At 51.6% G+C, this 27,820-nt stretch overlaps 1 protein-coding gene across 4 annotated transcripts in view; it reads right to left on the bottom strand.

Annotated features, from left to right (window-relative positions):
* Window positions 1-795: 795 nt before the first annotated feature.
* The window catches only part of NFATC2 (nuclear factor of activated T cells 2), a 145,230-nt gene continuing 118,205 nt past the window's right edge, over window positions 796-27,820 (bottom strand). The window contains exons 10-11 of one of the 4 annotated variants that reach the window (XM_038572609.1): window positions 12,225-12,312; window positions 796-4,904 (exon numbers count right to left, since the gene is read on the bottom strand). In XM_038572609.1, the coding sequence (XP_038428537.1) occupies window positions 12,269-12,312 (44 nt within the window). In that variant the 3' untranslated portion in view covers window positions 796-4,904; window positions 12,225-12,268. Of the gene's footprint in view, window positions 5,370-12,224; window positions 12,313-27,820 lie in introns of all 4 variants that reach the window. The other 3 variants (XM_038572608.1, XM_038572610.1, XM_038572607.1) reach the window with 3 other exon arrangements.

Consider the following 27,820-nt stretch of genomic DNA (forward strand, 5'->3'; position numbering starts at 1 on the left):
CCCATGCAGGGTCCTGCATGTGCTTGGGACACCCCACCATATGGTACTGCTGCTTCCAGGTACTGGAAGGGGGACTTGGAAAGTCTACGAAAGCACCCCAAAGGAGGGCCATGGCGTGGTAGGGTGGTCATGAAGCACAGCACCTGGGGCAGGGATCCTGCTTCCCTGGGGCTTAAAGGTAGTGCTGACCAGGGGATGAAGTTTGAACAATATTAAGACTTACATAGTGATTATTTTCAAACCTCTGATAACAAAAGGGCCCTAGGAAGAAAAGCTGTTGTAAGGGAGAAGTCAGCTGGAAAGTTCTCGTATTTACAATATCTAATTATGCTTGTGGGTTTGGTAAGAGAGACTTTTTTTTTTAATTGTGTAAAATGTTTAAGCAAATAACTGCTTTTCCTTTCAAGTGACCAGCTCAGCCTGACTGGCTGTGAAAGCTCTGAGAGCCTCGGTGAGCTGGCCCAAGGTGGACATGATCAGTCATCTTTACCTAGATGCTACTTCTAAACAGGAATAGAGACAGAGTGTAGCAGAGCTGCAATGGGGGGAGCTGGGAGAGAAATGGGCGAAGCCAGGATGACCTCGTGGCTCTGTGGCTTTGGGCAAGTGGCTTCTGCACCCCAGCGTTAGATGTAAAATGGATCGCGTCTACCTCCTGGGGCTGAGCAGAGGATTGAACATATTCCGAGAATGTGCACGCACACGCACACACACACACAATTTCCTTGAACTCAAAACATAAAGGGTAAATTTGAACAGCCTCTCTAGAGAAGAAAAGATACACCAAAGCAGCTGTTGCTTTCAACTGTTTTATTGCTAAACTATCATGATACAAGCCGTATAAAAATACTTTACATATAGCAAAAATAAACTACATTAAACTGGAGATTAAAAACATTTTGCATAGGAATGTGATGTATTCAAACTTCTTTAACAGTCAAGATTTCGAAAATCCTAAGCCTTCTAGCACCACCCCGTTGGAGAGCATTCTTTGTATTTGTTAGAGAACTAATTAGGGCGTTGTCAACATTTCTCCCCTCTAAGGGCTGTAGAGGCAATGGGAGTAAGGAAGGTTCTTTAACAAGATGCTCAGGATGCTAAGCTTGTTCTAACCAAAGCCTCTGTCTGCTCGAGCCAATCGCAATGCTGAAGGCACCTGCTCTGCTGGAAACAGTGGCCTTTGCATCCAAACCCTGAACCAGGCAGGCGTTTGGTCTGCTAACAGCCGCATCAAGGCAGTGTTAAATGATTTTTTTCCAGCACCCAGCACCCCATCTCCTTTTCAGAGGGGCTTGCTTTAGGGACCATCTCTAGTTTACCAATCACAGAAACGTTTGTTTTTAAACAAACTGAGTTAAGATGGTGATGGTGGTTGTAACTCCAGGTACTCCTGAAAGCTGAGGGTAATTGATGTTTGCAGTCCCGGTTCTGTGTGATCCTTCTGTAGCTGGAATGCAGGAAAACACTTGCATTGGCTGCTTTGGCTCCATGAGATTTATTGCCCAAGCTCCAGGCTTGGGAGATGGGAGGTTAGGATGTGTTGGGTGGTACCTGCTAAAGGGTTATCCCTCCAAAAAAAATGAGTGCAGGAAAGTGTAGCCCAGCTTATCAAGAGTGTCACAACCCCCATGCCTCTTGTAAACATGAACAAAAACTGTTAGCCGGACCTCTGACAGTCTTTCAATTCTGGACAATAGAAAGCACTTGGAAAGTGTTTGACATGAAAATAAACACATTCAGCCCTCCCTTTAGTTCAGAGTGACAAGTAGAACACATCAGCTTCCAATCTAAATGTGACAGCTCCCACACTGGCCAAGGCTGGCTTCCTGAGACCGACGTCTTGGCTACTGGATGTAAACAAGAAAGGCCACATCAGTGCTTCCCAGTTTCTAGAAGGAATCAATCTGATTCATCTAGGGTGTGTCTATGCTGGAAAACTCTGCAGGTCCTTTAGATAATGCGTATGGGGGTTACCTACCAGGATTTGGTCAGCTCTGTAAACATGAGCCTGCCCTTAGGGTTCTGTGAACATTTTCCAGAATCCCATCACAACACAGGCAGTTTTGTTTTTAAATCAAAATCACCTCCTGGACTACTGCTTTGGGGGAATCTCAACACTTCACAATTCTCCTCCGTGACCAGAGGAAGGCTCAGAGCTGAAGTCCGTGTCCTCTCAAGCAACAATTAGAAGGTTCCTTCTTCTACAAAGCCATCCCTTACTCCAGAGACACTTTCTTCTACGACTCAGGTGACTCGACAGACTCGGAGGTGGGTTTTTGTGTTTTGCTTTGGTTTGTTTTTGCTTTTTGTTTTTTGTTGTTTTTCTTTTTTTTTTTTTTCTTTTTTTTTTTGCTAGAATGAATTACAAAATTTCAAGAATACATCATTTCCCTTAGGGGAAAGAAATCATCAATGTATGTAAAAAGTAACACTTGAAAAAGATTTCAACCATTTATAAATATTTTCTGATTCCAACAGGGGGTGTTGTGTGATATTTTCAGGACAGATAAAAAGCATAAAAATACAGATAAGAAAATAAAATTTAATAACCTACTAATTTGGATTGCTCTTATATATTATCAAGCAGCAATATTTTTGTACAATACAGGAAGACTTGCAAACTTTGGAAATATACTACATTCAGCAACACGGTAGATTCCTGTTGGCAGTGCTACATATTTACATTACCTTGGATGTAGCAAGTGCAAACCTCGACCTGAGATCCTTCTATCACGTGCAACACACACATCTTTACCACTTAGACATCCTTATTTTCTCCTTCTCTTAGAGGATCTTATTGCCTCTTCCCAGACTGAAAAATATTTCATGAGCAATTCCTCTTGGCAAAACTTCCTCCTGGCAATTGTTACCGACCCAACTTTCTTGATAGCTGTCGGCTCCTGATACACATTCTCTTACCTGTTTAGGTCTCAAACTAATGCTTTGGTTTCTCTTTCCTTTGTTATTCGGTAGAGTTGTTTATGAAAGTGCTTCCTCTACTATCCAGCTAGGAGGTCTTAGAAAAAGCTTGTGTGTACATTAGACACACACACGTACATATGTGGGTGGATCCGTACAAGTGTCTGAACTAGGCGGGAGGCCCTGTTCACCGACAGGAGACTGATGGAAAACACGTTAGCCCTTGTTCGGCCCATCCACGTACGATGAAGCAGAGCAAGTTTGCTACAATAGCAGGAAGGCACTTGGGTAGAACATTCAGATAACCAAGGAAAGGCCAAGTTCCCTCATGTGCAAAAAAAAAAAAAAAAAAAAAAAGTTCCTAGCCAGGTCAAGTGAGACCAGATCACTCACCAAACACTTAAACTCTTCCCCAGGAAAGTCAATATTGCTGGAGAGAGAATGCTTTAGGTAAAGCTGCTGGTATAAGGAGTCTTTTTATTAGGAAGAATTTCACATCCCACAAGCTCTGCAATGACAAGTTCTTACTGGCATTTTGTATGGAAGAGGATTTTGCCAAACTTTGTGCTTGAAGAGAGGTCCCCAGCTGTTGGGGGAAAATAAAAGCTAGGTCTTGATTGAAAGGTCACAGCCGGGGGTGTCCGGTCCTCTCTCTGGAGCACCAGGCCCACCACTGGGCCGTAGTCACCGAGCCTCAGGCTCCTGGTCAAGCTATGAGCAAGGTTTAACCTCTATGTCACCTTGACAAGAAAGCCAGGACTTGGAAAACCCACAACGAGCCCTTAACGGCCACGATTCTCTTCCTGGGCTCCTACCTGGCAGATTTGCAGACTGAGAAATCCCTAAGTGGAGCCTTCCGAAGAGAGCCAGGAATATTTACATTCTGTGCTGATTTACTGGGGAAGAAACCGAATGGCGGAAAAGGAATCCCTGGCTTGTCCCAGGGTGCCCACAATAAATGCAAACAGGAACACCTCTGTGTGATGAGAACCGCCCCTGCGGGCAACTTTTGAGAGTTTTGTGTGTTTGCAAAAACTGCACCAAAGGAGGAAGACTCTTGAGGACTCGGTGTATGCAGGGGAGACAAGTGGGGAGAAGATCCCCATATGACCAGTCTGGGCAGAGCTCCTTCCAAGTGAGGGATGCACGTGGGCTGATTCTCTTCGATGCAGAAGCAGCAGCTAATGCAGACAGGTCTTGGGGCGGGGGCGCTTTAAAAGGGTGCAGGTTAAAAAAAAAAAAATAACCAATGAACTTTGGGGCTAAAGCCTGAGCTTGTTGTCTCACTTTAAGTCTAGGCCAGAGAGAGGGAATCCAGCCCTTGTCGTGGGGGAACCCACTCAGAGAAACACTTAGGCCGGCCAGTTGCCTCATTTCACACTTCACAAAAAAATACCTGTGCTGTTTAATTTTTTCTTTCTTTTTTTCTTTTGCTTGCTGTAGCTCTTCTACGATTCCTTCTCAACATTCAATGCACACGCTGGAGATTCTCCTTCACTAGTTTATGGAAAAGCAGTCTGGCCGCTAGGAAGAAGGCAAGCGAGACTTAGCAGAAAGCCACTGGGTTGCAGGGCTGCGGAAGACGGGCGCTTGCTCCAGGGCCCGGGGTCCCTGCTTCCAGTCCCCACGGCTGGCTGCAGGGGTGACGGGCAGCTGGCCCTGAGAGCTCCTCCTCCAGCCACCCGTGGCCAGCTTTTTGCAGCGGAGACCAACATAAAAGCGTGGACACATGTCATAACTTAACGCTGAGTTTGAACAGGTAATGTCGTGGGGGGGCCAGAGCGTTTTTGCTTCAGGAGAAAACCAAAAAATAAGGCTGGAGCCATGGCCCGACCGCGGCCTGGGAGAGGCAGTCAGTCCCTAAGGGTGACAGTCCAGCTGCTGTTTTGCTTCGGCCTGGAAGCCAGGCTCTCGGGTCACGTTCCTTTGGTGGCTCTGTGTGAAAACTCCTTTCCTTCAAAAGGTACAGGAGCTGTATCTGTGACCTGGAAAAATGAAGGCAGGGCTGGGGTTTAATCACGGGGCCCAGGTCTTCCATTCCCCCACCCCAGCCCGCGCCCCCAGCTCCGCTCTCGCCGTCCTCAGGGCCGCTCCAGCGCGCTGTCTTGTTCAGAATGTGGTTTTGGTCAGCAGGCACTTAAGGTTTGGACGGGACACCATGAAAGTCAACCGAGATGCTCTCTGGGATTTAAGACACAAATCAAAAGGCAGAGTGTTCTCTCTGGTGTGGACACCGAGAGGTGGCGAGCTCCTGAATCGAGTCAGCTTTCTGCCACAACCGTGTCCCGCGGGTGGCCTCCGGGCCGGGAGATGTAACAGGAAAGGAAACAGAGGTGAGGGCAGTGGAAGGCTCCAGGGGGTCAGATACGGAAGGTGTCTTGCTAATGGCATCTTCTACGTCTGATTTCTGGCGGGAGGTCCTGAAAACTCCTTCCTGATAATTTCATTAACTACAAGAGAAAAGAGAAAGAGAAAGGGAGAGAGAGAGAGAGAAGGGGCGAGTGAGCGGGCGCCAACAACATGGATCAGATTAGCTTTCTAGAACCTAACAGCAATGGGGCTGTTTTGTAAAATGCGCTTAGGTTCGGATAAAACCTCTGGACGATTCTTAACATGAGACATGCCTTCCTCTGCTCTTTTTTTCCCCCCTGGATGATAATACTTGTGCTACCGGCGTTAGTGAAGGTAACTTTTACAAATCCTGGCAGAAATAGAGCTGGGCCAGAGGGCGGGTTCTCAGGATGTTCGGTCTCTCTGCCGACCACCCCTATTGTAGCATCCAGAAAATACCTACTACGTGACGAAACCATAGTTGACCCACAAAGCAGGCGACCTTTTAGAAAAGCAGCTAGGAATTCCACTAAGGCTAGCCATCAGGGTAGACCATCCCTCTCGGCACAAGCAGGAATGCCCCCCCTCCACTGGGGAAGGGCCTCCCAGGGGTCTGGAAAATTCGGCCACCCCCTCCCGCAGAAGGACTGTGTGATGCCTAGCAGGGAACCAGGGGATGGTGGGATGCCCACCCCTGGCATCAAGAAGCTGGTTCTCTCTTCCCATCTTGGTCCCTCGTCCAGGGCCCTGGTCCCTGTAGACAAGGCAGCAAAGGTCTGAGAAGGTGGAGCTGGGACACAGGCTTCCTTTGATGTTCTTGGTAAAAAGTGGCTCTCGGTGGCAGCCCAGACCCAAGGGAGAGGTGTGTGCCTGCCCTGAGGGGTGTATCCACCGCCGTGTGGGCCGCGGGGCAGCTGACTGGTCCCAGGGGCAGGAGAGGAGAGGAGGGAGGTCCCTCTTGGCTTCCAGGGAAGGTCACCCAGGGTCCCCTGCAGCCCTTCCCCGCCTCCTCCTCCAGGCTGTTTCATCTTCATCTTGCTTTTCCGTCTCAAATGGTGGAGACTTGCTCCTACTCTCCCCAAGTTCGAGCTGAGCCCTCCTAGGGCCCTCCTAGGGCCAGGCTGCCTTCCCCAGAAGACCGCTGCGTGGACCAGTCTGCCAGCCCTGACGTGGGAGGAGTGTGGACGTCCACTGCCTTAGAGCCACCAGAGGCACGTCTGACCTTTGGACCCCCGCTCCCGGGCAGCGGGACTTTACCTCTCTGTGCTTCATGCTCTCCCTTTTACAGAGGACGAGACCAGCAGCGTGTCCCGATTAGTCCCGTTAGGCGTTGAGGCCCACACAAGCTCCTGGGTCCTGCCTGGTAAGCGCCGGTAGCTGCGATCTTACTAGCCCCGGGCTGTGGGAACGCGTGCCTGGTGCCAGTGGGTTTTATTTTGTGCTAGAGACTGGGCGACCACCGCTCTCTGCTCTTCAGAGACAAGGTGGGTGTTTGGGTCCTGCAGCCAGATAGCTCCAGGCTTTGAACCCCATCTCTACTGCCGCCTCGTTTGCTAAACCTTGCCTCAGTCTCCCTGTCTGCAAATCGTTTATAAAAGTCACCTCCCTTCTAGGGCTGTGGAGGAGCTTAGATAAGCTCTTGCAAGTGATGAAAATAGTAGCGTGCCTCGTGTATGGCACGTGTTGGTAGCGTGGTGTGCGCTAGACACACGTATTGGATGGGTAGCGGTGTGTGTGAATGTGTACATCAGAACAGCAAACTGTGGATCTATTGGGAGTGACTCAGAAGATGAATTCAGATTGAGCGAACCAACATTAATTGGGCACTTACTGTATACCAGGCACCAGCTTAGCTGCCTCCCAGGAGCCCTCAAGCAGGAACCCAAGGAAGACTGGCCACCCCCACAGGCCCACCCTTCTGTGACCCCTGCCGGGGCCTGGTAAGCAGGGAGGCAGGAGTGAAAGCAGAGTGCCAGGGTGGAGGTGGGGTCAGCACAGCTTCATGCAAAGCTTTTCAAAGCCCGGATTCTGAAGGGCTTCCTGTTTTCTCAATCTAGGAAACCAGGGGAGTCGATCCTTAATGGAAATGTTCCATAGCCTCGGCTTTCTGAAAATATCTGGGAGGCAGCGAGGCTGGCACTGTGGCCCTCACTAAAGGGTCGTTTCCCTTCTCAGAAGGCAGGGGCCGGGGTGGGATGGAAGGCAGGAGATGCATCAAGGAGGCAGGAGTGGCTTTCCCCCTGCTTTCTGGGAGCTACTTTCAGGTAGAAAAGCTAATAGCTGCGTCTGGAAAAACTCTGGACACCATGTGCTTAGCCCTTCGTGGGGGTGTGGGGAGGCAGCTGTGTTCTCAGGTCCCGAAGGGAGGCTTGCTCAAACCCCACAGAAACCTCTCTCTGGGTAGAGGAACCTTCTCTTGCTCAAACCTCAGAGCTCGCTCTCCTGGCTGCGAATAAGGAGAAAGTTCTGTAGCAGAAGTGCCAGCTGGGTGGCGGCAAGGGCAGCGCAGCCCCGTCTGTCTGGGAGCTGAGAGGGTCTCTGCTCCACCGCTTCCTCCAGAGCCAGGTGTCCTGCCTGCAGGAGGTGTCCCTTCACAGCCAAGGGTATTGGGGGAAGGAAGAAGAGTGAGCGAGGCCACCCTGCTCTTTGAAGCAGTTCCCTGGCGCCCACCATGAAACCCCTCCCGTGGTCCTTCCCCAGCTTCTGTCCTCATGGGGAAGGGGGCTCCTGGCTGCCCTGTAGCAGCTCATTCTCAGGCCCTGGCCTCACTCCCTCGCTCCGGGCCCCACCTGCAATCTGGTGCCAGCTCCCTTCCCCCCTCAGCTCCTGCCACTGCTCTGCCACTTGGGCTCCCACCTGCACCCCCTAGGCCTCTGTCCTGGCTGCCCACCCCACCCCTGGCCCCCAAGGCCTTTCTCCTCACTCCTCCATTCAGGGCTCTGCTCCCTCTCCTCCAGGAAGGCCGCCCAGGCTCCACAGTGCACGCCCCTAGCCCCCCTCGGTGGCACTCTCCCCTCCATCTTCTCCATTCATAGGTTCCTGCAATTCACCAGCTGGGGTTTTGTTCAAGTTCTTGTTGAACAAAAGGGCTTCAGGGCATAGGAAGTGCTTGCTGACACTGAACCCCTTTCTGCGCTTCCCTTTTCTCGTTAAGCAGCCTCAGGTCATACTGACCCATTGTGGGCTTGGTCCTCAGCTCTGACTGAGGTCTGAGTGCTGGATTCTGTGTCAGCCCTCTACGTTTCATTCATTCAGTAAATGTTTTGAGCATCCGTCCTATGCCAATCTCTATCTTTCCTCCCCCCTCTTCTCAAACTGGGCCACATGCATTTCTCCAAATAGTCCCTCTCCTTGTCCCAACCCTAACTTCCCTTCTGCCCCTGTTCCAAAGCCACCTTTTCATGGAAGCCACCTCCCACTTCTACCCTTGGGCCAGCCCTCCCTCCAAAAGCAAATCTTGAATTCTCAAAATGCTTTGCTCATGAACTCCTGGGCCAGGTTAGTTACCTACATCCCCTGCACACAGCAGGTACCTAATGCATGCATCTCAGCTGCCCCCATGGGGATCCCATACTATCAGCCTAGGTCATTTGGTCTGGGGAAGCGGATTTTCCTCTGTCACCCAACTGACAAATGGGTTACCAGTCTATTACTTGTCTGGAGCCTTTTCTCTACAAGAGAATGTAAGCCATTCATATTTTTTGAAGGTTAGCTATGCATCAGGCACTGTAATAAATGCTAGGTTTTTCTTACACCATACCTAGTAATATAATCCTTGTTTTATAGGTGGAGATAGGCAGTCACCAGCCAGGCAAGGTGATGGGATCAGGATTAGAACTCAGGACCCGTGTATCAACCTGAACACTGTGTGGCTACACAATTGACAAAGAGACTGGCTACTAAGTTCAGTAGTCATCATCTTTCCTCTGTGACCCTGGAGTCCTCAGTATTGTGTGTGTGTGTGTGTGTGTGTGTGTGTGAGAGAGAGAGAGAGAGGAAAAGGTAAGGGCAACCTGTAAGTGCACAGCAGAGGCCATGTGCTGAGTGGTTAAGGCGGTCACCAAGCATCACTTTCTCAGAACATGATTGAGGCCAATGGTGTTGACTCTACCACAAGCACCCCTGACCTCTTGTCACCCTTAGAGCGAGGCTTTGTGCTGAAAACACTGATGAACCTCAGGGTGATTTCTAAGCCTGACACCTAATGCTGAAACCAGGAAAGGAAAAAAAAAATGACAGATGTTAAGTATTTAAAATTATTCTTTTCTTATTTGATTTTTTGGAGTTTTAAAGAGAAAACTGTGTAACTATTCTAATAAATGGCTGTAGGCATAAAAAGAAAATACGAGGGATCCCCAAACTTTGTCTATAAAAGGCCAGATAAAAATATTTTCGGGGCTGGTGGCTAGATGGCCCTTTACTCAACTGCTCAGCTCTGCTGTTCTGGTGTGAAAGCAGCCACAGACGGCATGTGAGCAAATGGCCAGGGCTGTGTGCCAATAAAACTTTACCACCACAGGCCAGGGGGCTAGATTTGAACAGACCAATTACCAACTGGCCCGAGACTTCGTGTACCAACCCCTAGTATATACCAATGGCAGAGAAGAACAGGAAAGGAGTGTTTTCTGCACCTACTGTTGGGGAGTAAAAACTGCAGAAGCCAATGCCACCTCCTAGCGTTGTTCATCCCACAATTCTAGGTGTTGATTTCCAAGAACTTGGGTTTCTGTTAGCATCCCACTCTGCCCTAGGGATTTTCTGATCCATGTGAAGGGATGCATGCTGACTTTCTCCTTTCAGCTGAGCTCGGAGGTTCTCAAACTTCACCATGCAGAAGAATGGCTGCTCGGGGTTGCATACAGAGAAAACCACACAGATATACGCTAGGTGTAACTGAAAGGTCTGGTGAGCGTCCTTTTGACTCTAGGCCGTTCCCCCTTAATTGCTGACTTTGGAACTTCATCCCCCGAGAAAGCAACAACAGGAAGGAGTGGAGAGACCCCATCCTGCTTCTCTCCCAAACCTCAAGCATGTTTTCTAAAATCCGGTTAGATCATGTGAGTGCCCACGAGAGTCTGGGGCCAGCCACAAAGGCCACAGCCAGAAAGACACTCCTCAAGCTTGGATGGGAACTGGGGAGGCTACATCCTCTAAGGCCAAAGAGGCTGAAGAGCCAGTATGGGTGCAGCCCCCCACCCCAATTCTCCTCCATCCCCTCCCACAGTGCTTTGCAAATTCACTCCCAAGACTCATGCTTGGGGCGAGAAGGCCGGATCAGAAAGCACAGAGAGTGTCCTCTGGGTCCTTCCACCTCTCGTCCCAGCTGCTTGTGGGAGAAGCTGCTCCAACAGCCAAGAGTGAGCACCAGGCCTGTTTTCCCCACTAGGCTGCAGAAAGGGGCTAAGCAGGAAAAAGTGGCCCTTGGCCTGGGGCCTTCTCCTGTGACTCGGTATCAGAACTGAAATGATTCGTCCTCTGAGAACAGAACTTTCCCAAGGCTCTGCTTTTGCTTCCTAAGTAACTTCCCAGCCATCTCTGCCTGTTTTGTGGGCACCTGGGAAACTCTAAAGAACTTTCCAGAGGGGCCAGACTTCAGAAGCTTGGTGTAAAAGACAAAACAAAACACAAAAACCTTGACAGGCCTACAGCTCCAAGCCGCGGATGAGGTCTGAGAGCTAGATGTTGGTAAATCCCCCTGGGGCCCTGAAGATCCCAGCCGGCTTGCCAAAATTCCCAGACCTCTGTAAGGTCAGAAGCATCATCAAGTGCTAATACCAGGGAGGGGAGAAGTCCGTTAAAAAGGCCCTTTAAGGGCTTTGGTTAAGTGCCTTATAGTCTGAATTTTTGTCACCCTGACTCCTGGATGTGAAGCCCCCAGGAGGGAGTCTGGCACCCGGCGTCCAGCAGATGTTCACCGACGGTGTCACTGTTGGAGAAGGTGCCAGGGCAACACCCCCTTCCCCACTGCCCCTTTCCTGCCGCTGCTGGAAAGAGCCCACCCTCTGGGAACCACGATTCCGGGGTGTCCACTCCCCTGCGTGTGCTGATGGTGAATATTTCTGTGCTTCCAGAGTGGGCCGCCAGTGTGCTGCCGCCGTGCTCTTCTGGGCCTGGCTTCAACGGAATGGGCCCGCTGTCTCTGACAAAGGGGCCATTCAAAAGCCACAGCCCAGCGAGCCGGGGAGATGTCAGGAGGCATGTAACCCAGGGATACCGCCGGCTGACTTCGGGGGACTGCTCGTCCCATGCTGGGCGCTGCGTGTGCTGATTCTAATCAGAACCTCAGAGCATCCAGTAACAGCAGTAGCATCTGAACAGCTGAGACACAGAAAGGTAAAGCAGCGGCCTCACGGCCCACGGGGAGCCTCCCTACCCCTGTGCTGGAAGGTCTGCATTAGCCACCAGGCTCCTCTCGACGCAGGCCCAGAAGCCAGAGTCAGCTGAGGTCGATCTAATGCCTGAGGCTGGCTCAGGGGCTCCGCTGAGCTCAAAGGGAAAACCAGCTCTACCCTGGATGGACCAAGCACTGTACCCTTTGAGGGTAGCTGCCCGGCTCTTTGGCTCTACCTGCCTTCTCTCGCTCCCCAGTGCAGAACGCCCCACCTTTGACAGTCTGTCTTAACTGGATACGCCAAACAAAGTGTACAGAACCAGAAAGGAGCTGGTCTGGTGCAGGAGCAGAACTTTCAAACGTAGGAACGTGACCTGGGAGAGGGGACGGGGCCTCTGGGAGAACATGCAAATTCCCAGAGCCTCCTCCCCACCTCCCCCCCCCCAACCCTGAGCTCTAGCCTCCCAGCCAGTCTCAGGGATGTCCCCCAGGGGTGTCCCCTCAGAGTGGTGGGGTCCAGCCCTTAAGAGCAGGAAGTGGTGTCTGTGAGGACGGGTGGAAAAGCTTTCTTCTACTACAAGTAATTCAAGTTAAGGAAACACACAGCTGGAAAACAAAAAGAGAAGCAGAAGATGTCAATTACCTTTCACTTTGATTTCTCGGATCAAAGATCACAGTCATTCTGTTTCATAATATGTTTTGTATCCAGCTAAGGTGTGTGTCTATCAGCTCTGAAAAAGATTTGCAAAACCATTTTTGAGAAGAAAAAAAAAATCACCTTTGACCTCTATTACGCTTCCATCTCATGTTAATATCATCCATTTACTGAGTATCCCTTAGCCTCGGGGCCAGTCAGAACCCAGGACAGAATGTCACCCTCTGGGTGCCGTTGAAGCCCACATCCTGTATCACCTTAACAACTGTGCCAGAATTAACCCCAAACCAGTGGAATAGTCACTGAGAGGAGGGACTCTGTGCAAAGAAATGAGGGTCTCTGGGATCAAAGGGCATCAGTAAGGTTTTGGTGGGTTCTCTTTTTTTTTTTCCTATGCTAGACAAAACAGCCCTGCTGCCTGTCTGCCCTGGAGTTGCGAGTCAGGGCCAACTAAAGAGAAAAAATTTTAAGACGCTAGCTTCTGCAAAGAAAATGAGAATTTCATGAGAAATCTACTCAAATGTAATCCTCCTTCGGGCTTTTATATATGCTAAGTTTGGCCCCTGTGTCCTTCTTACAAGTGATATAACCTCAGTGTGCATGCAAACTCATAAGGCTGCACATTTTCTTCCTGTTTTTTTTTTTTTGGTTGACAATGAGAAAAAGTTACTATTTTTATAGCCGCAGCCCAGTCAGAGCACTGAAGGCCCCTAAAAAGAGTCCTGAACAATCTACATTACCATTCTGTTAGATCACTTTTTTCTCTTCAATTTTCAAGAGCAATACACTCCCCTGCGTAGCCGTCTATCATGTCTAGGTTTCCAAACCACTCGTTCTCTCGATCTCCTTTAAATGGCCCAAGTCCGTTTAAATGGCCAGGGTCTGTTTTGAGTGCCTGAAATTAATTTCCTGCAGGAAGTGCCTCAATTTTTACTAGGTGCAGCTTTATTAAGCATCAGTAGGTAAACCAGGATGCTCTTGAGGGAGAAGCTGGGACGCCCTGAAATGTCCCTTCAAGGCGGAGACCACCGAATCATGAGAGCTCGCCAGCACTGGTGCAGTTATAGGGCTTGAACGCCCTAGTGTTGGGCTCCAGGGGGTGGGCTGGGGCTGGTGCAGGACCAAGTACCCAGCTCCCCCCTGCTCCGCTGTAGTTGCGGTAAACACCGTTTGGACCATGCATTGCAGGCGGTCTCCTGAAGGAGAAGGCCCCCTCCCCCCACGCCTGGGTGGCTGTGGCCCTACAGCAGCTTCCCCACTGTGCTTCCCTCTCTGGACTACACTGTGGCTTGTTCCACACCCACGAGCAGAAGGCACCGTCAGACCATTCACTCGGGGCCTTAAAATACCACCTGTATCCTGACCATGTTTTCAGCCCCAGACCTCACCCTTGGACTTCAGACGCAAACATCTAATTGCCCACCGGGCATCTCAAACTGAACAGGGCCAAGGTCGACCTCCCGATCCTCACTCCCGCTCCCACTGCTCACCCATCCCCAAACGGCAGCCCTGTACCACTTGTTCCCACCATAGGAAACCTACTGCCTTCCTCTGGTTGTTCGGGCCAATCTTGGTCACAGCCCACATCCCTCCAGATGCAAATGCTTCTGGATTTACCCTCAAAATACATCCGGAAACGAGCAGTCTCTACCACCTCCTGTCTCGATCACTGTCTTGGCCCCTCCCCCGTCTCCCTGACCCTGTGCTGGCCTCTGCCCAGCAGCAGGTGGACCTGTTGGTACCGAAGGCAGAGCAATTGGCTCAGTTGCTACTCCCAGAAAAACCTGCTCAAAGGTGCTGTCGGGGCCAGGAGGTGTTTGCTCTGTCCATCTACGCCCATTCAGGGAGCGCTTAGGAGGATCCGGTGCCAGCACAGGGCCAAGGTCCCGTGCTTGGAGCAGTGAGCCAAATCTAGGGGAAACCCCAGGAACGATGCCCCTAAGACCAGCCAGCCAGTACCCAAGAAGCCAGCCCTGCTCGGTCTCCACTCCCTACTCCTCGTCAAGAGTGTGCAGAGAATTTATAAAGCATCAAACTAACTGGCTTGTGTGCGGCCTTTTGAGGTACAGCTTCCTGTTTAGTCATGAAGTTTCGCTCTTTAATTGTCTGTTTCTTGGTGGAAGATGGAGGCAACAAGAGGAGAGGAAGGGCCTGTTTCCATACAACTTAGACCCCAAACTCTGCTCACGACCCAGCCACCCCCACCCCCTTGGCCTGCTCTCCTCTCCCACAGGCAGCTACACAGGGGCTGTACTTAACTCGCACGGCCATCTCTGGGGATTGGTAGTGGGATGCCCATTGCTCAGGTCAATCACTGAGGTGTAGAAAGGTGGGGCAACTTGGCCAGGACCAGCCCCCTGTGCTGGGCAGAGCTCGGTAAGGCCCTCGCTCCCCGGGCATTAATGCCAGGCTCCCTACAGTGGGAAGATGGTCAGGGGGTCCTGGGAGCTGCATTAAAATGCAGACTGGCATCTGGAGCCCTTGGAACAAAAGCACCCTGGCAGGGACATCCATGTTGGTCTCGGGGCCTCTCGCTGAGCCCCAGGGTGGGGAAAAGAACACCTCCCTGGCAAGGCTGCTGTGTGGATTAAATAAGAGGTTCTGTTTGACTTATTGGCAAGTATTTATAAACTCCGCAATATAGTCTCCTAAAGAAGAGAACGGGGAGAGGATGTGAAAGGAGATGGAGACCTGGCCTAACCATCTTCTCCAGTAACCAAGAACATGATTCTATTTTCTTATGTGGTTCAAGAGGAAGTAGGTTCCTTTGATCAGTATGACTGCTCTGGCCAGTTGTAATATGGAGGGAGACAGCGAGAGAGTAGGCCATTGTTCCGAGTTACCTGGGTAACATCCACAAACCCTCCCAGAGCCGAGGAGTGGGGCCTCTGGTCCTAGAATCATTGCCCCAGTTTGTGGTCTTTTATGAAGGCCACAGCTGAAGACCTACACAGTGGTGTTGCATTTTTACAACACTAGGCACAAATCGGTGAACCATTCCACTGGTGCTGTGGATTAGATGGTCATTGAGGCTAAGGGTCAGAAGTGCTTCACTGATTCAACAACACTAATAACTATCACACGAGCACATGATATCAACAGATAAAGTGCAAAAGCACAGACCCAAGAATCTGTCACCTTGGCAAATCATATAATTAGCATCCAGTCTCATGAAAGCCCATGCATGCATCTCTGAGGTGGAATTAGATGGGAAGTCCTGTGTGCATCTGTCATGGAGCCGGTAGGAATTAGAGACGGGTCCAAGGTGCATTCAGTTTGATGGTTCTACAATGAAAACACTGGTGTCCCTCCCAACCACTCACAACTACCACCATCCTACTCATTTTCTACTTTTCCCAGGGTTACGCATCCGCTTACAATCTAGAGAAAAACAGCTTGGACGTGCTCTGAGCTAAGCTGCCATACAAGGAAGGATTATCCAGCCATAGAAACTCAGACCTGAGCCAGGTTTGCTCCTGCTGCCCAGTCCTTTTCTCCAATTCAGCAGAATTTCTTCTGATTTCATGCAGCTACATTGCACCTCCCCTGGCGAGCAACCACACGACTTCTAAGGTAGCAACCACAGGCAGGAAAGCATTCTAAACAAACCACGGCTTGCTTCCTTGTCCTTCTGCCATTTCATCATGGCCTTGACCCCAAACCTCTGCTGAGAGGCATCAGCCACAAAGCAAGCATTGCAAAATAAGTTGTTGCCAAAACAGAAGCAAAAGAAAAGCACTTGTTACTACATCCAGTTGAGATTTGGGAAAGAAACAGCGATCCAAACCCACAAATCAGCCTGTGACCGCAAATGAGATGATAAAATAAATACCTAATTGTTTGGGAAGCCATTTTTCTCTTTGGGGGTTGAAGGAATTAGCCAAAAACTTACGCTAAGACATCTGAGTGTATTTCTCCTTGCTTCCGTGTGAGCTATGGGATGGAGGTCGGGGGTCGGGGGTGGGTTAAACAGGTGGTAGCAGGAAGAGGCATCTCCCTCCTGGGCCCCTTTCCTCATGTCAGGGCCCCTTTCCCCATGGCCTCTCAGAGGTGGCCCAAAATCCCTGACCTGGTTCACAAGACCCTCTGCCTTCAAAAACCAGCATGGCCCTCGCTGCTTGGAAAGGACTCACTGAATATTTATTGACTCTTCCAGCTGTCTCCACCTCACTCTCCAGATTATTCTGTGTCCTCCCATCTCTGTCCTGACCAGCTCAGAGCACAATCTATCCCCAAGAGGGACACCCTTCCCTCACAAACACATGCATCCACACATCTCCAAAGCCCAACATAAGCCCATGACCTGTAAGGAGGCATCCCATCACTTCACACTCTCTTCCACCACACCTTCCCCCGTCTTGCACATTTTGTCTTAAATCCCCCAGAAGATTTCAACCATGTCTGCCTCCCTCTCCCTTGGGTTACTGTAATACTTGATTGACCTAAAGACTGGGCCTCCTGAGGATGGAGGCCTGGCCCCAGGTTCACCTGACAAGCCCTCACTCTAGGGCCCAGCCCTGGGCAAGCCCACCTGCCTCGGGGAGGGAGAGGGCAAGTGTGTGGCTAAGAACCCTCTACCTTCCTGGTTCAGCCAAGGGCCTGTGGGGTAGGAGACAGCAAGATAAATGAGGGACACCCCCACACACACCCCGGGCCACCCAACCCACACATTCCAGGCTCAAGAAAGCGACTAGCTTCTAGCGAAGAAATTTTGCCAGGTCTGAGCAGGGACCAAACCTAGTCCTAAAGTTCTCTGAGATTCACAGGTCCGGCCCAGGCACTTACTGCCCTCAGCTCAAAGGCTGTCCAAGAGACTGGCAAGGACCCTGTGTGTGACATTATACCATGTGTCCCTAAGATACATGCAGACAGAGCCCCAACTCTTGGCTCATCCCCTCCATCAAGTCCAACCATGAACTGAACTGTGTCCCTCAAATGGCTCTGTTGAAGCCCTATACCCCTCAATGTGATGGTACCTGGAGATGGGGCCTACGGGGGTGACTGGAGTTGATGAGGTCGTCAGGGTGGGACCCCCATGATGGGATTCGTACCTTCATCCCAAGAGATAGCAGAGAGCTTATACACTCGCTCCCTCTGCCTTGTGCCAACACAGCAGGAGGGTGCCCATCTCAAGAGCGCTCTCACCAGAACCCAATGGTGCTGTCACCCTGACCTCGGACTTCCAGCCTCTAAAACAGGAAAATTAATGGCAGCCTGAGCTAAGATAGGCCTATAAGCACTATTCTGCAGAGCACCTTCCTCCCTGTATCTCCATTGAAGCTCACATGTCAGGCACCTGCAGAGAAGCAGCCAAGTGTAAGTGACTGTCCCAGGTCACAGGGCTGGTCCATGGCAGGATGTGACCAAGGAGCAGATGCTGCTGCTATGGCCCAGTGTTCCCACTACCACCACACCTTCACGCAGCCCGGCTCTGGATCCAGAAGGGCCCCCTCCTCGAGATATGCAGCAGGATGCCACTTCTCTGTCTACACCCCGCCTCAAATGCCACCTGGGTCCCCCAGCCCAGAGCCCCTTCTCCCCACTCTACCGTCCACTGATGTCACAAATGCAGCCTTTCTGTGTCTGGTAAGGCTGTATAAGTCTCTGAGGGTGGGGGCTGAGCTCCGTGGACATGGATGGGGGGCTGGCACCCCAGGGCGGACTGGGGGCCAGAATCGTGGGTCCAGATCCCCGCCTGACACACCCTGCCACAGACTGGAGGCCGGCCCCGGCACTCCCCGCACCTCCCCTGTAAAAGGCGGATGATGGCTGTTCCTGACCATCCCTGAGGGGATCGACGCACCAGCACGTAACAGGTGCTTCCAACAGCGTGTGGCACATACTGAGCTCCCTGCAGATGTCGAGGGAACGTGAGCCAATCATTTCACTCCCCAAGGCCCAGCTTCCTCATCCGCAAAATGGGAATAATAACACGTAACCCAGAAAAGTGCTGTGCTATGAATCCAGTTGGCACAGCGCAGTGCCACGCTAACAGCGTGTCTGCGCCGCTCCCCCTCTGCTTGCTTGTATGCATTTGCCCACCACACAGAGAGCGTTTGGTTAACAGACGGAACCGATTGGACAGCCACCCTCTTTCACCAAAGCACTTTCACCCTGGCAGCTATTTCTGCATCTTCAGAGTGGGTGGGTCTGAGGTCAGCCATGCTCTCGGAGATGCGTTTTCACATCCTGCCGAGAGGGGCCCCTCTGGGGCCGGTGTGCTGGCTGTACTGGGCCTGCGACATGCAGAACAGCCCTCTGAGTCACCCACACTCTGCAAACCAGAGGGCTCCGGAAGCCAGCCCAAGCATCAGGCCCGCACAGCACCCAGCCACCCAGACATGTTACCAGCAAGACCTAGGAGCTTCCGAGAAAGATGCCACGCCGCAGCAAACTGTCCCCAGCTCTCAGGATGAGTAAACATGGCAGGACTGAGGCTCGGGTTCTGAGTCGGAAGCCAAGGTGCTAACTGGGAGGAGGGCATGTCATTGGAAGATGGGGAAGACAGGCCGGCTTGCAGCCAAGATGGGAATTCTTTTGCAATTATCACCTGGCAGCCAGAACCTGCTTCTTTGGATGCGATTCTGAGCAAAGACTGGTCCCTGGGATACCCCGACTTTCAACAGGGTTACACAGTGAAAGTCACTCGCATCTATTGGAGGGAAAATGTTGTTCACTCAAGTTAAGTGGGGGGAGTGAGATGTAAGAAGCAAAGAGTGGCCTGGCCCCCTGGGGACCACAATGTCAAGCATAGGGCACGTGTCTCAAGAGTGACACGGTGCTAGCACATCACAAGACTGGAAACAGAGTGAGGCCCAGGGCTCAGAGAGAGACGATGGCTTCCTCAGGTATGACGGGAGGCATCCAGCTTGTTCCTATTGACAAGATTCTCCAGCAAAAGAGGAAATTTTAAGCTCACATCCCACAAAGCCACCAGCAACCTGTGTTTCTAGACCTAATGGAACCCAGGCCTTCCCATGCTGTCGATCTGATTCTGGCTTCGGGTTCTGGTGGCCACCTGCAGGGCACATAAGGCACTCTTTCTCCAAAGAAAGCATAACTATCTTAGCCTCCATGGTCAGGGGCCTGATGGGGAAATCCAGGTGACCCCAGAGGGTGACGGGTGAGTGGCTGCCAGACTGGCAACTATCCACAGCAGGAGCCTGGGTGCTGGGGATACCCACTGGATTCCACTTTGATGGACTTTCTCCAGCTGGCACTAACCCACTCTTGGGACCTAGGGGTCTCCCTTGGCCCCGAGAAAGTCCACACCTTTAAGATCAAAGAGAATACATTCTCTTTCTCACGATTCTCTGAGCCCCGCAGCCCACCTTCTTACACTCTAAACGCCGCAAGCATATACCCCAGGGCCTTTGTACTTGCTGTTTTCTCTCTCCCTAGGATGCTGTGTCCTTAGATATCTATAAGCTCTCTCATTGAGCTCTCTGCCCAACGTCTCCTCCTCTGGGATACTTCCCTCTCCTGAAACAGCAGGCCTCCGTGCTACCTACCACTCTCTCTTCCTGGCCCCCTTGCTTTGCCTTTTTTCACAGCACTTGGCTCTACTTGGTTCTATCGTTTAGACTGTGAGCCTGATGAGGGCAGGGCCCTTGAGCCATTCTGTTCATGCAGTATCCCCTGGAGTGACAATAAATAGCTATTGGGTGAATGAATGATTGAATAGAAGGAAAAGATGGATGAATAAACTCTGCTCTGAGTACTGGCAAACCCAGTGCTGACTTCACTGAGGCAAAAAACACAGACTAATATAATGCTTGTCCCTCAGAGCAGATCCCAGGAGAAGCAGTGACATGTCATGCTTTGCTGTCATAAGGGAGAAGCCAAGGCCTCTGAGCTTTGGGTCAGGCTGTCACCCACCTGGCTCCTTCTAACTAGTGAAATCCTGCCTCAAAAGTCTCATGGGGCCCATATCCCCCTCCAAGTACCAGGCGTGGACAGAGTAAGCCCGACAGTAAGCCGCAAATAGGGTCAAGACAAGGACATAGAATCTGGAACCTCAAATTTTTCTTTACCACTAAGTCTGACTTAAAGGGTGAAAAACTGTTTCTTCACCTGTGAACATCTCTATCCTGAGTTCATTTCTTTTTTTTTTTTTAAAGATTATATTTATTTAGGGATTTCTGGGTGGCTCAGTGGGTTAAGCATCTGCCTTCAGCTAAGGTCATGATCTTAGGGTCCTGGAATCAAGCCCTGAGTCAGGCTCCCTGCTCGCAGGGAGTCTGCTTCTCCCTCTGTTGCTCCCCCCACTTATGTGCATGTGCTCTCTCTGTCAAATAAATAAATAAAATCTTTTTTAAAATGTCTTTTACAGATTTTATTTATTTAGTTGACAGAGAGAGAAAGCACAAGCGGGAGGTAGGGGTTAGGGGGAAGGGAGAGGGAGAAGCAGGCTCCCTGCTAAGCAGGGAGCCCGACTCGGGGCTTGATTTCAGGACCCTGGGATCACAACCTGAGCCAAAGGCAGACATTTAACTGACTGAGCCACCCAGGCGCCCCTTGAGCTTCTTTCTTTCTTTCTTTTTTTTTTTTTTTAAGATTTTATTTATTTATTCATAAGAGACACAGAGAGAGAGAGAGAGACAGAGACAGAGAGAGAGAGGCAGAGACACAGGCAGAGGAAGAAGCAGGCTCCATGCAGGGAGCCCAATGTGGGACTCGATCCTGGGACTCCAGGATCACACCCTGGGCCAAAAGCAGGTGCTAAACCGCTGAACCACCTGAGGTGTGTCCCCTTGAGCTTATTTCTTAAGCCAACTGGGACATGGCTAGAAACTGTCTGTGAAAAGACCTTTCCAAGAGGCAGGTTTTGAGTAGTGAATCCGCAGGAAACTAGAAACACTCAGGCATGAGAGGGTCAGCCTGTCCCACTAAAGCCCTCCGTCCTCCTGGCCCTGAGCACACATCCACTGAGGCCGCCAAGCTCTGAGTGGGGAGGCAGGTTGCAGGGCAGTCGTGAGTGAGCTCAAGAGGTGTACCCCAGCCCACATGGCAGGGTCGGTGGCCAGGAATGACGGCAAACCCTTGTGTGAGCTGGCTCTGTCTTTGCTCCTGTTACGAAGGAGGACTTTGAGCAGGTTCTAGAAAAACTCCACAGGAACTCAGTACTGAACAATATTTGTTTTTTTCCTGTTTGAGCCAGACATCCAGCGATCTGAAGTCGATGTAAAGATTCAACGCCATCCCGTGGAGTCTGGCAAACCGACTCTTCCGTGTCCACAGACACGCCAAAGCCCCCAGATAGCCAAGACACTTCTGGAGAACAACAAGCTGGCGACTGACCCTACCAGAAACCAAGACTATCTCCAGAGCTGCTATTATCAAGAACTGGGATCGGGGACAGACAAACTCATCTACGGAACAAAGTCGAGAGATCAAGAAGCAGCCCACGCTTACACAGAAATGATATTTATACCAGCGCCGGATTACAGGCCTGTGGGGAGAGGAGGGACTTCTCACCGGATGGTCTGGGCCCATGACTTATCCACATGGAAAACAATGAAATGAGAACCTTACCTTGTACTGGACACACAAACAGTTCCAGGTGGATTACAAACTTCAGTGTGAAAAGGAAGACTACAACATATTGGAACACAATATAGGAGAAGCTCTTTCAGGCATCAGGGTAGAAAAAGCTTTCCTAACCCAGTCCTTCTGATGCTCTGGAGAAGCACCAGAATCACCTGGAGGGCTTGTAAAGAGCAGCTTGCCGGGCCCCACCCTGGTGTTTCTCATTTACCAGGTCTGGAATTTGCATTTCTCATAAGCTCCCAGTCCAATGACACATTTTTGGGTGAGCACCACCTTAAACTATGCTCAAGAAGTTCAAACCTTTCGGAAAATAAATTTACATTAGAAGTTTCTGTTCATCAAAAGGTATCATTTCACACATACCAGCTATGCAAAACCACTTACAAATCTCCCAGTACCAAACACTGGGAGGACGTGGTGCCATGCAATCACTTCTGTGCTGCTGGTGGGAGTATAAACGGGTACAACCACTCTGGAAGACAATTTGGTATTGTCTACTCAAGTGGCAGATGTGTACGCCCAAGTGGCCTAGTAATTCCACCTGGAGGCATAAGCCTACAGAAACTCCTGTTGTGTGTGTGCCAGGAAACAGAGAAGAATATTCCAGAAGGCACTGTCTATAATAAGTAAAGAGGAAAACCGTGGAAACGGCTGAATGTCTACTGGCAGGATGGATACAGGAGCTCGGCAACGGAATACGACACAGTAGAGAAAAGGAAAGCATTGCAGCTACTGAAACGACAATCTAGGAATCTCAATGTTGAGGGAAGAAGCAAGTTGCAGAGAACTTGCACAATGATTCCATTTCTGTGACCCTTCACCAGCGTGCAAAACTAAGTGTACTGTGTGGAGAATCAAACAAGTGGAAACATTATAAAGAAAAGGAAGTACCCAACACAGAACTGAGGACAGCGATTACTCTGCGGGGTGGGGGTGGGGGTGGGGGAGGAGGTGAAGAGGGTGCACTGAGCACCCGGGCTGTGAACCCCGCAGGACAGAGGCAGCTGGGCCCCAGGTGCCTCCTTGGGGAGGAACACACCGGCTCTCATGAGGTGGTCTCCCCTGACCCTTCTAACAGAACCTGATCTGGCCCCTGGTCTCGCTACTGACTTGCAGGAAATACTGAGGATGAAGCACCACGTCAGAGGCACACGGGGCTTCAATGTGCAAAACCAGCCTACGTGCAAACCACCTGGCTTTGCGAACAAACGCAGAGACAGCGAACGGGAGAAAGAAGACGGGGAGGTGAGCAGAGGGAAGAGACGAAAACACATGTCCAACAGCCACACGTGTGGGCCCTGCCTTGGATCCAGAGTCGAACTAGCTGGAAAAAAGAAAAAGAAGAGAAAAGAAAAAAAGAATCAGGCACTTATGAGACAAGTGAAAATTTAAGCATTGGGTTTGATATCAAAGAATTGTTTTTAGCTGTGATAGTGAAAATCAGAAGTTTTTTTAAAGAGCCATCTTGTAGAGAAACCTAACTGTAAGATCTGTGAATTGTAAAAGTTTTAAAGACAGAAGAGCCACAAGGCAGTCGTTATGTTCTTCTTTATTTTTTTTTTTCGTTATGTTCTTCTTTAAACTCAGGATTGGGACCTGATATTTGTACCCTTATTTTTGCATCTTACATAGATGTAATAAAAGCAATTTGGTATTGGAAGGAAAGAAGGAAGGAAGGAAGGAAGGAAGGAAGGAAGGAAGGAAGGAAGGAAGGAAGGAGGAAGGAAGGAAGGAAGGAAGGAAGGAAGGAAGGGGGGAGGGGCAGAGAAGGAAGGGGGGAGGGAACAGGGACGAGAGACAAGGAAGATGGATGAGCCCCATTCCCTGCTGCCTCCCACAGGAGCACCAGCTTGGAGAGCAGCAGGAAGCAGCACCCCTTCAGGGGACGGGGAGGAGCCTGGAGCACCCCTGGGCCAGGAGAATGCCTCCTCCTCCGAGAAGCCTTCCCTCCTGACTTTGTCTCTCAGCACCTGTTCCTTCAAGGTCTGTCTCACCATCTGAAACACATCTCTGTTGTGCGAATTATCCCTGCTCTCCCTTAGGCTGCAAGATCCACAGCAGGGCGACTTCCCCTCATGCATCCAGCACCTGTCAGTTTACCTGGCTGGTCACAGGGGTCAGCGCATAATGGTCCTGAACTAAGACATCTACATGCGCTGACCAGTCAGTGCTTACAGGACCCCACGAGTAGATGTCACTATATTCCCATCGTGTAGTTCAGTAAACCCGGGCTCAGAGAGCTGAAGGGACTTGCTCGGAGTCACAGGGCCAGGATTCAGATGCAGCTGGTGACACCAGGGCGCCAACTGGAAACCACTCTACCCTGCGCTCCTGCCTCGCCCATAAATGTTGGTTTAATGATAAAGACGGAGCTTTTTGTTTGGGCCCACAGTGATCAGTTAACCCCAAAGTCCAAGGAGAACCTGATCGGGCCAACTTCTTTCTCTCGCCCACATCAGCACCTGAGCCGCTCCTTGGCACATACGGTTGTGGCTGCACACACGCCCATGCACGCACGCACACAATCCACACTCTCCTTATTACACACCACAGTGCAGGTTACTAAGCGGAGACCCCCTGACTTGTTCTCAGCTTGGTACACAGCAGGCACCCGGCAGACGTGCTGAGTGGAACAGACTCAAGAGCAGTTTGGCCAGGATGCCGAATGTTCCAAAACAGAAACTGGAGGTGCCAACCTCCGCCTGAAAACACCCCATCCCCTTTCTCCTTAGGAGACCCTCTGGCGTGAATGAGCCCCTCCTGGGCCTGAGGCGCCCACGGGAGGGGGCCCTACCCTCATCAGTCCTCCCCACCTTAGCAAGAATGACCTTGAAACAGATGCTTTACATCTGTCCCTCTGCCAACAGCAGCCACACAGAGGGGACCCTGAAAGGAGAAGCAACTGCCTCAGGGCAGCAGGTGCCCCGGGGCTGTAATCTAGAGTTTGAATTTAGGACCCTCCTGTCAGGGTAGTTAGTTCTGGCCTCAGTCAAGTGCCAAGAGGCCATCTCGGGGTGAGCCCCGGCCCTGTGCGCCCCACGGCTGGCGTTGGGTGAGGGGAGGGGCCGGTGAGTAAAGGGATGGCAATTGTAGGTGGAGCAGAGACCATCCCTGGAAGCTTCCCTCTGATCAGAGCGAACCGGGAGGCCGGCCGGGGGGAAGCGGGCACCTGCCTCTGAGAGGGGCCGGGTGGGCAGGAGAGGGGCGGTCCAGTTTCTCAGAAGCTTGGCAGCCCGGGGAACGCAGGGCTGGTGTCTGCTTTCCGCCCCCAGAAACACCTCAGAGGCAGAGCGGGAGGGAGGCCCCGCGGCCGGCGGGTGAGGGGGGGAGCCCCAGCCAGGGAAGAGGCGCGGGCAGCTGGGCCAGCTCCTGGCGGGCAGAGGGGCCGCGGGTCTCCCCACAGAAGGGCGCCGTGCCCCCTGGAGCCCCGGCCAAGCACAGCAGAGGAAGGGCTGCGCCGGCCGCCAAAGCTACTGCGCACACACTTCCGGGCAGCCAGCTCGGGCTTGCACAATCGCTGCCGAATCTACTGCGCACACACTCGTGCACACACTCCCGGGCAGCCGGCTCGGGCTTGCACAATCGCCTCCGAAGCTATTGCTCACACACTCGCACACACACTCCCGGGCAGCCGGCTCGGGCTTGCACAATCGCCTCCGAAGCTATTGCGCACACACTCGCACACACACTCCCGGGCAGCTGGCTCGGGCTTGCACAATCGCCGCCGAAGCTACTGCGCACACACTCGCGCACATACTCCCGAGCAGCCGGCTCGGGCTTGCACAATCGCCGCCAAAGCTACTGCGCACACACTCGCGCACACATTCCCGGGCAGCCGGCTCGAGCTTGCACAATCGCCTCCGAAGCTACTGCGCACACACTCGCGCACACACTCCCGGGCAGCCGGCTCGGGCTTGCACAATCGTTTCCATGGCACCTGCTTTTGCTGTCACAACAACCGCGGAGGGCCCAACGCTGGGCAGCGTGGCCCCCAAAGGCAAGAAATCAATTGTCTAGGGCGCCCCATGGCCAGCATGTATTTGGAGGCCTGCCCCGGCCCGGCCTTCTGACTCTGCCTCTGCCGGGCCTGGGGGACAGCGAGAGGCCCGGAGAGCGGGGCGCTGCGAGGGAGCCCGCGGCCCGGCCCAGCCTCCCCGCGCCCGGCCCTCCCAGCGGGACGTTCAAGGCCGAGGCACTGCTGCTACTTTTAGAAACTCCAGGCCCTATCATGCCAGACAACTAGGAAGCCCCATCACTCACACGAAGCATCGCACAGTAAGGGCCGGGGTGACTGCTGGCATCTTACATCACAGGCGTTCCGTTAAACGTTCGTCACTCCCGTTTTGCCGCTCTGTGTTTGGATTTGGAGGTTTATTCCTCTACTAACACCCCCCACCCCACGTCTCTCAAACTGTCTCTTAGGCCTTTTGAAAAGCTCACAGCTCTAAGTCACAAAGCTATCCTGATGGGGCCTGATTCTAGGACCGGGACGCAGGCTGTCCCCCTATATGCCATCGACCTTGCTAGCAGGTGCCACCGGGTTGTTTCCTTGCATTCCTCAACTCCCAAAGAAAGATGTAGGATCTTGCCTCAAAAAGCAGAGACAGAACAACTAGACACTCACTCGCTGTGTGACCTTAGTCAGTCCACCTCATCTGTCTGGGCTAGAGTTTCCTTACCTCTGAAATGGGAATAATAATAGTACCTGCCCGTGAGCTGTTGTGAGGGTTAAATGAGTTAATACAGCAAAGTCTTAGCAGAGTGTCTGGCATGCAACGAGTGCCACCTAAGTATTAGCTACTATTATTATTATTAAAAATAGGGGTGCCTGGGTGGCTCAGCTGGTTAAGCATCTGCCTTTGGCTCAGGTCATGATCCCAGGGTCCTGAGATCGAGGCCCACATCAGGCTCCCTGCTCAGCATAGAGTCTGCTTCTCCCTCTCCATCTGCCCCTCTCCCACCACTTGTGCTCTCTCTTTCTCTCAAATAAATAAAAGGAAATCTTTTTTAAAAAATTATTTTTGTTGTTTTAGGTTGAGAAGTTTTAAATCATTTAAAAGCCAGGCAGCATATGATCTCCATTTTGTTCTCAGATATTCATTCAGTTCCACAGGTCTTAACTGCAGGGAGCTGGGCAAGGCTCTGAGCAGAGGGGAACATTAGCAGACGTTGCCAAGGACCTACTATGTGCAAAGCCATCGCAGAGGCAGTTGCAGGTTCAGACAAGTCAGAGATGTTAGTCCCTCCCACCCAGAGACTTGGACTTGAACCAGGAAGGAAAAAAATACATAGAAACACCTGACAGGTATATGTGATAAACAGCAGCTGCCAGGGGTGGCGTGTGTCTGCAGGACTCAGAGGAAGAGACAATGTCCCCCCTCCCCGCAGCAGAGAGGAGAGAGCTCCACAGAGCCTCAAAACACTGGCCAGACTCCAGAAGGCACAAGAGGGAGGGGATGGCATTCCAGGAGGAGCGTATGGTATGGGCACAAGTTCAGAGGCAAGAAAGTCTTAGCTCAGCCACATGTCATCCTCCACTCAAAGCCGCCAAGAGGGGTGGACAAGAGGGACAAGTTCACATCCAAATGGTGAGACGCACCCATAGGCAGAACTAAAAGCTTTCCATTGCTAAAACCCCATTTTCTCAGACCTGAACTATGTTCCCTTTCTTTCCTTTTTTTCTTTGTAACTTCTTAAGTAATATACGCATATAGCAAGGAAGAAAAAATCTGTAGGTATAAAAACACAAACAGGAAGAGGTCTTCCCCTCTATTCCTGTCTCAGCTGCTCAGCACCCTCCTCTGGGACTGTGTCTTATTAACAGTCCCGTAGATTGCTTCTGGTCGTCTGCCAGTAAGGGCAAGATGGCAATCCACACCCACGCCCCTCACCTGGGGGGCGGTGTCTAGTGGCCGGGCTGGGCTCACTGTGGTATCCAGGCAGGTAGGCTTCAACCCAGAACAGACACAAGGCCATGAAAGAGGGCTGACGCATCCCAGATGCAGGGATGGGCCACTCCTTGGCCCTGGATGGAT

The sequence above is a fragment of the Canis lupus genome, chromosome 24 (genome assembly GCF_011100685.1).
Source record: "Canis lupus familiaris isolate Mischka breed German Shepherd chromosome 24, alternate assembly UU_Cfam_GSD_1.0, whole genome shotgun sequence".
NCBI lineage: Eukaryota > Metazoa > Chordata > Mammalia > Carnivora > Canidae > Canis > Canis lupus.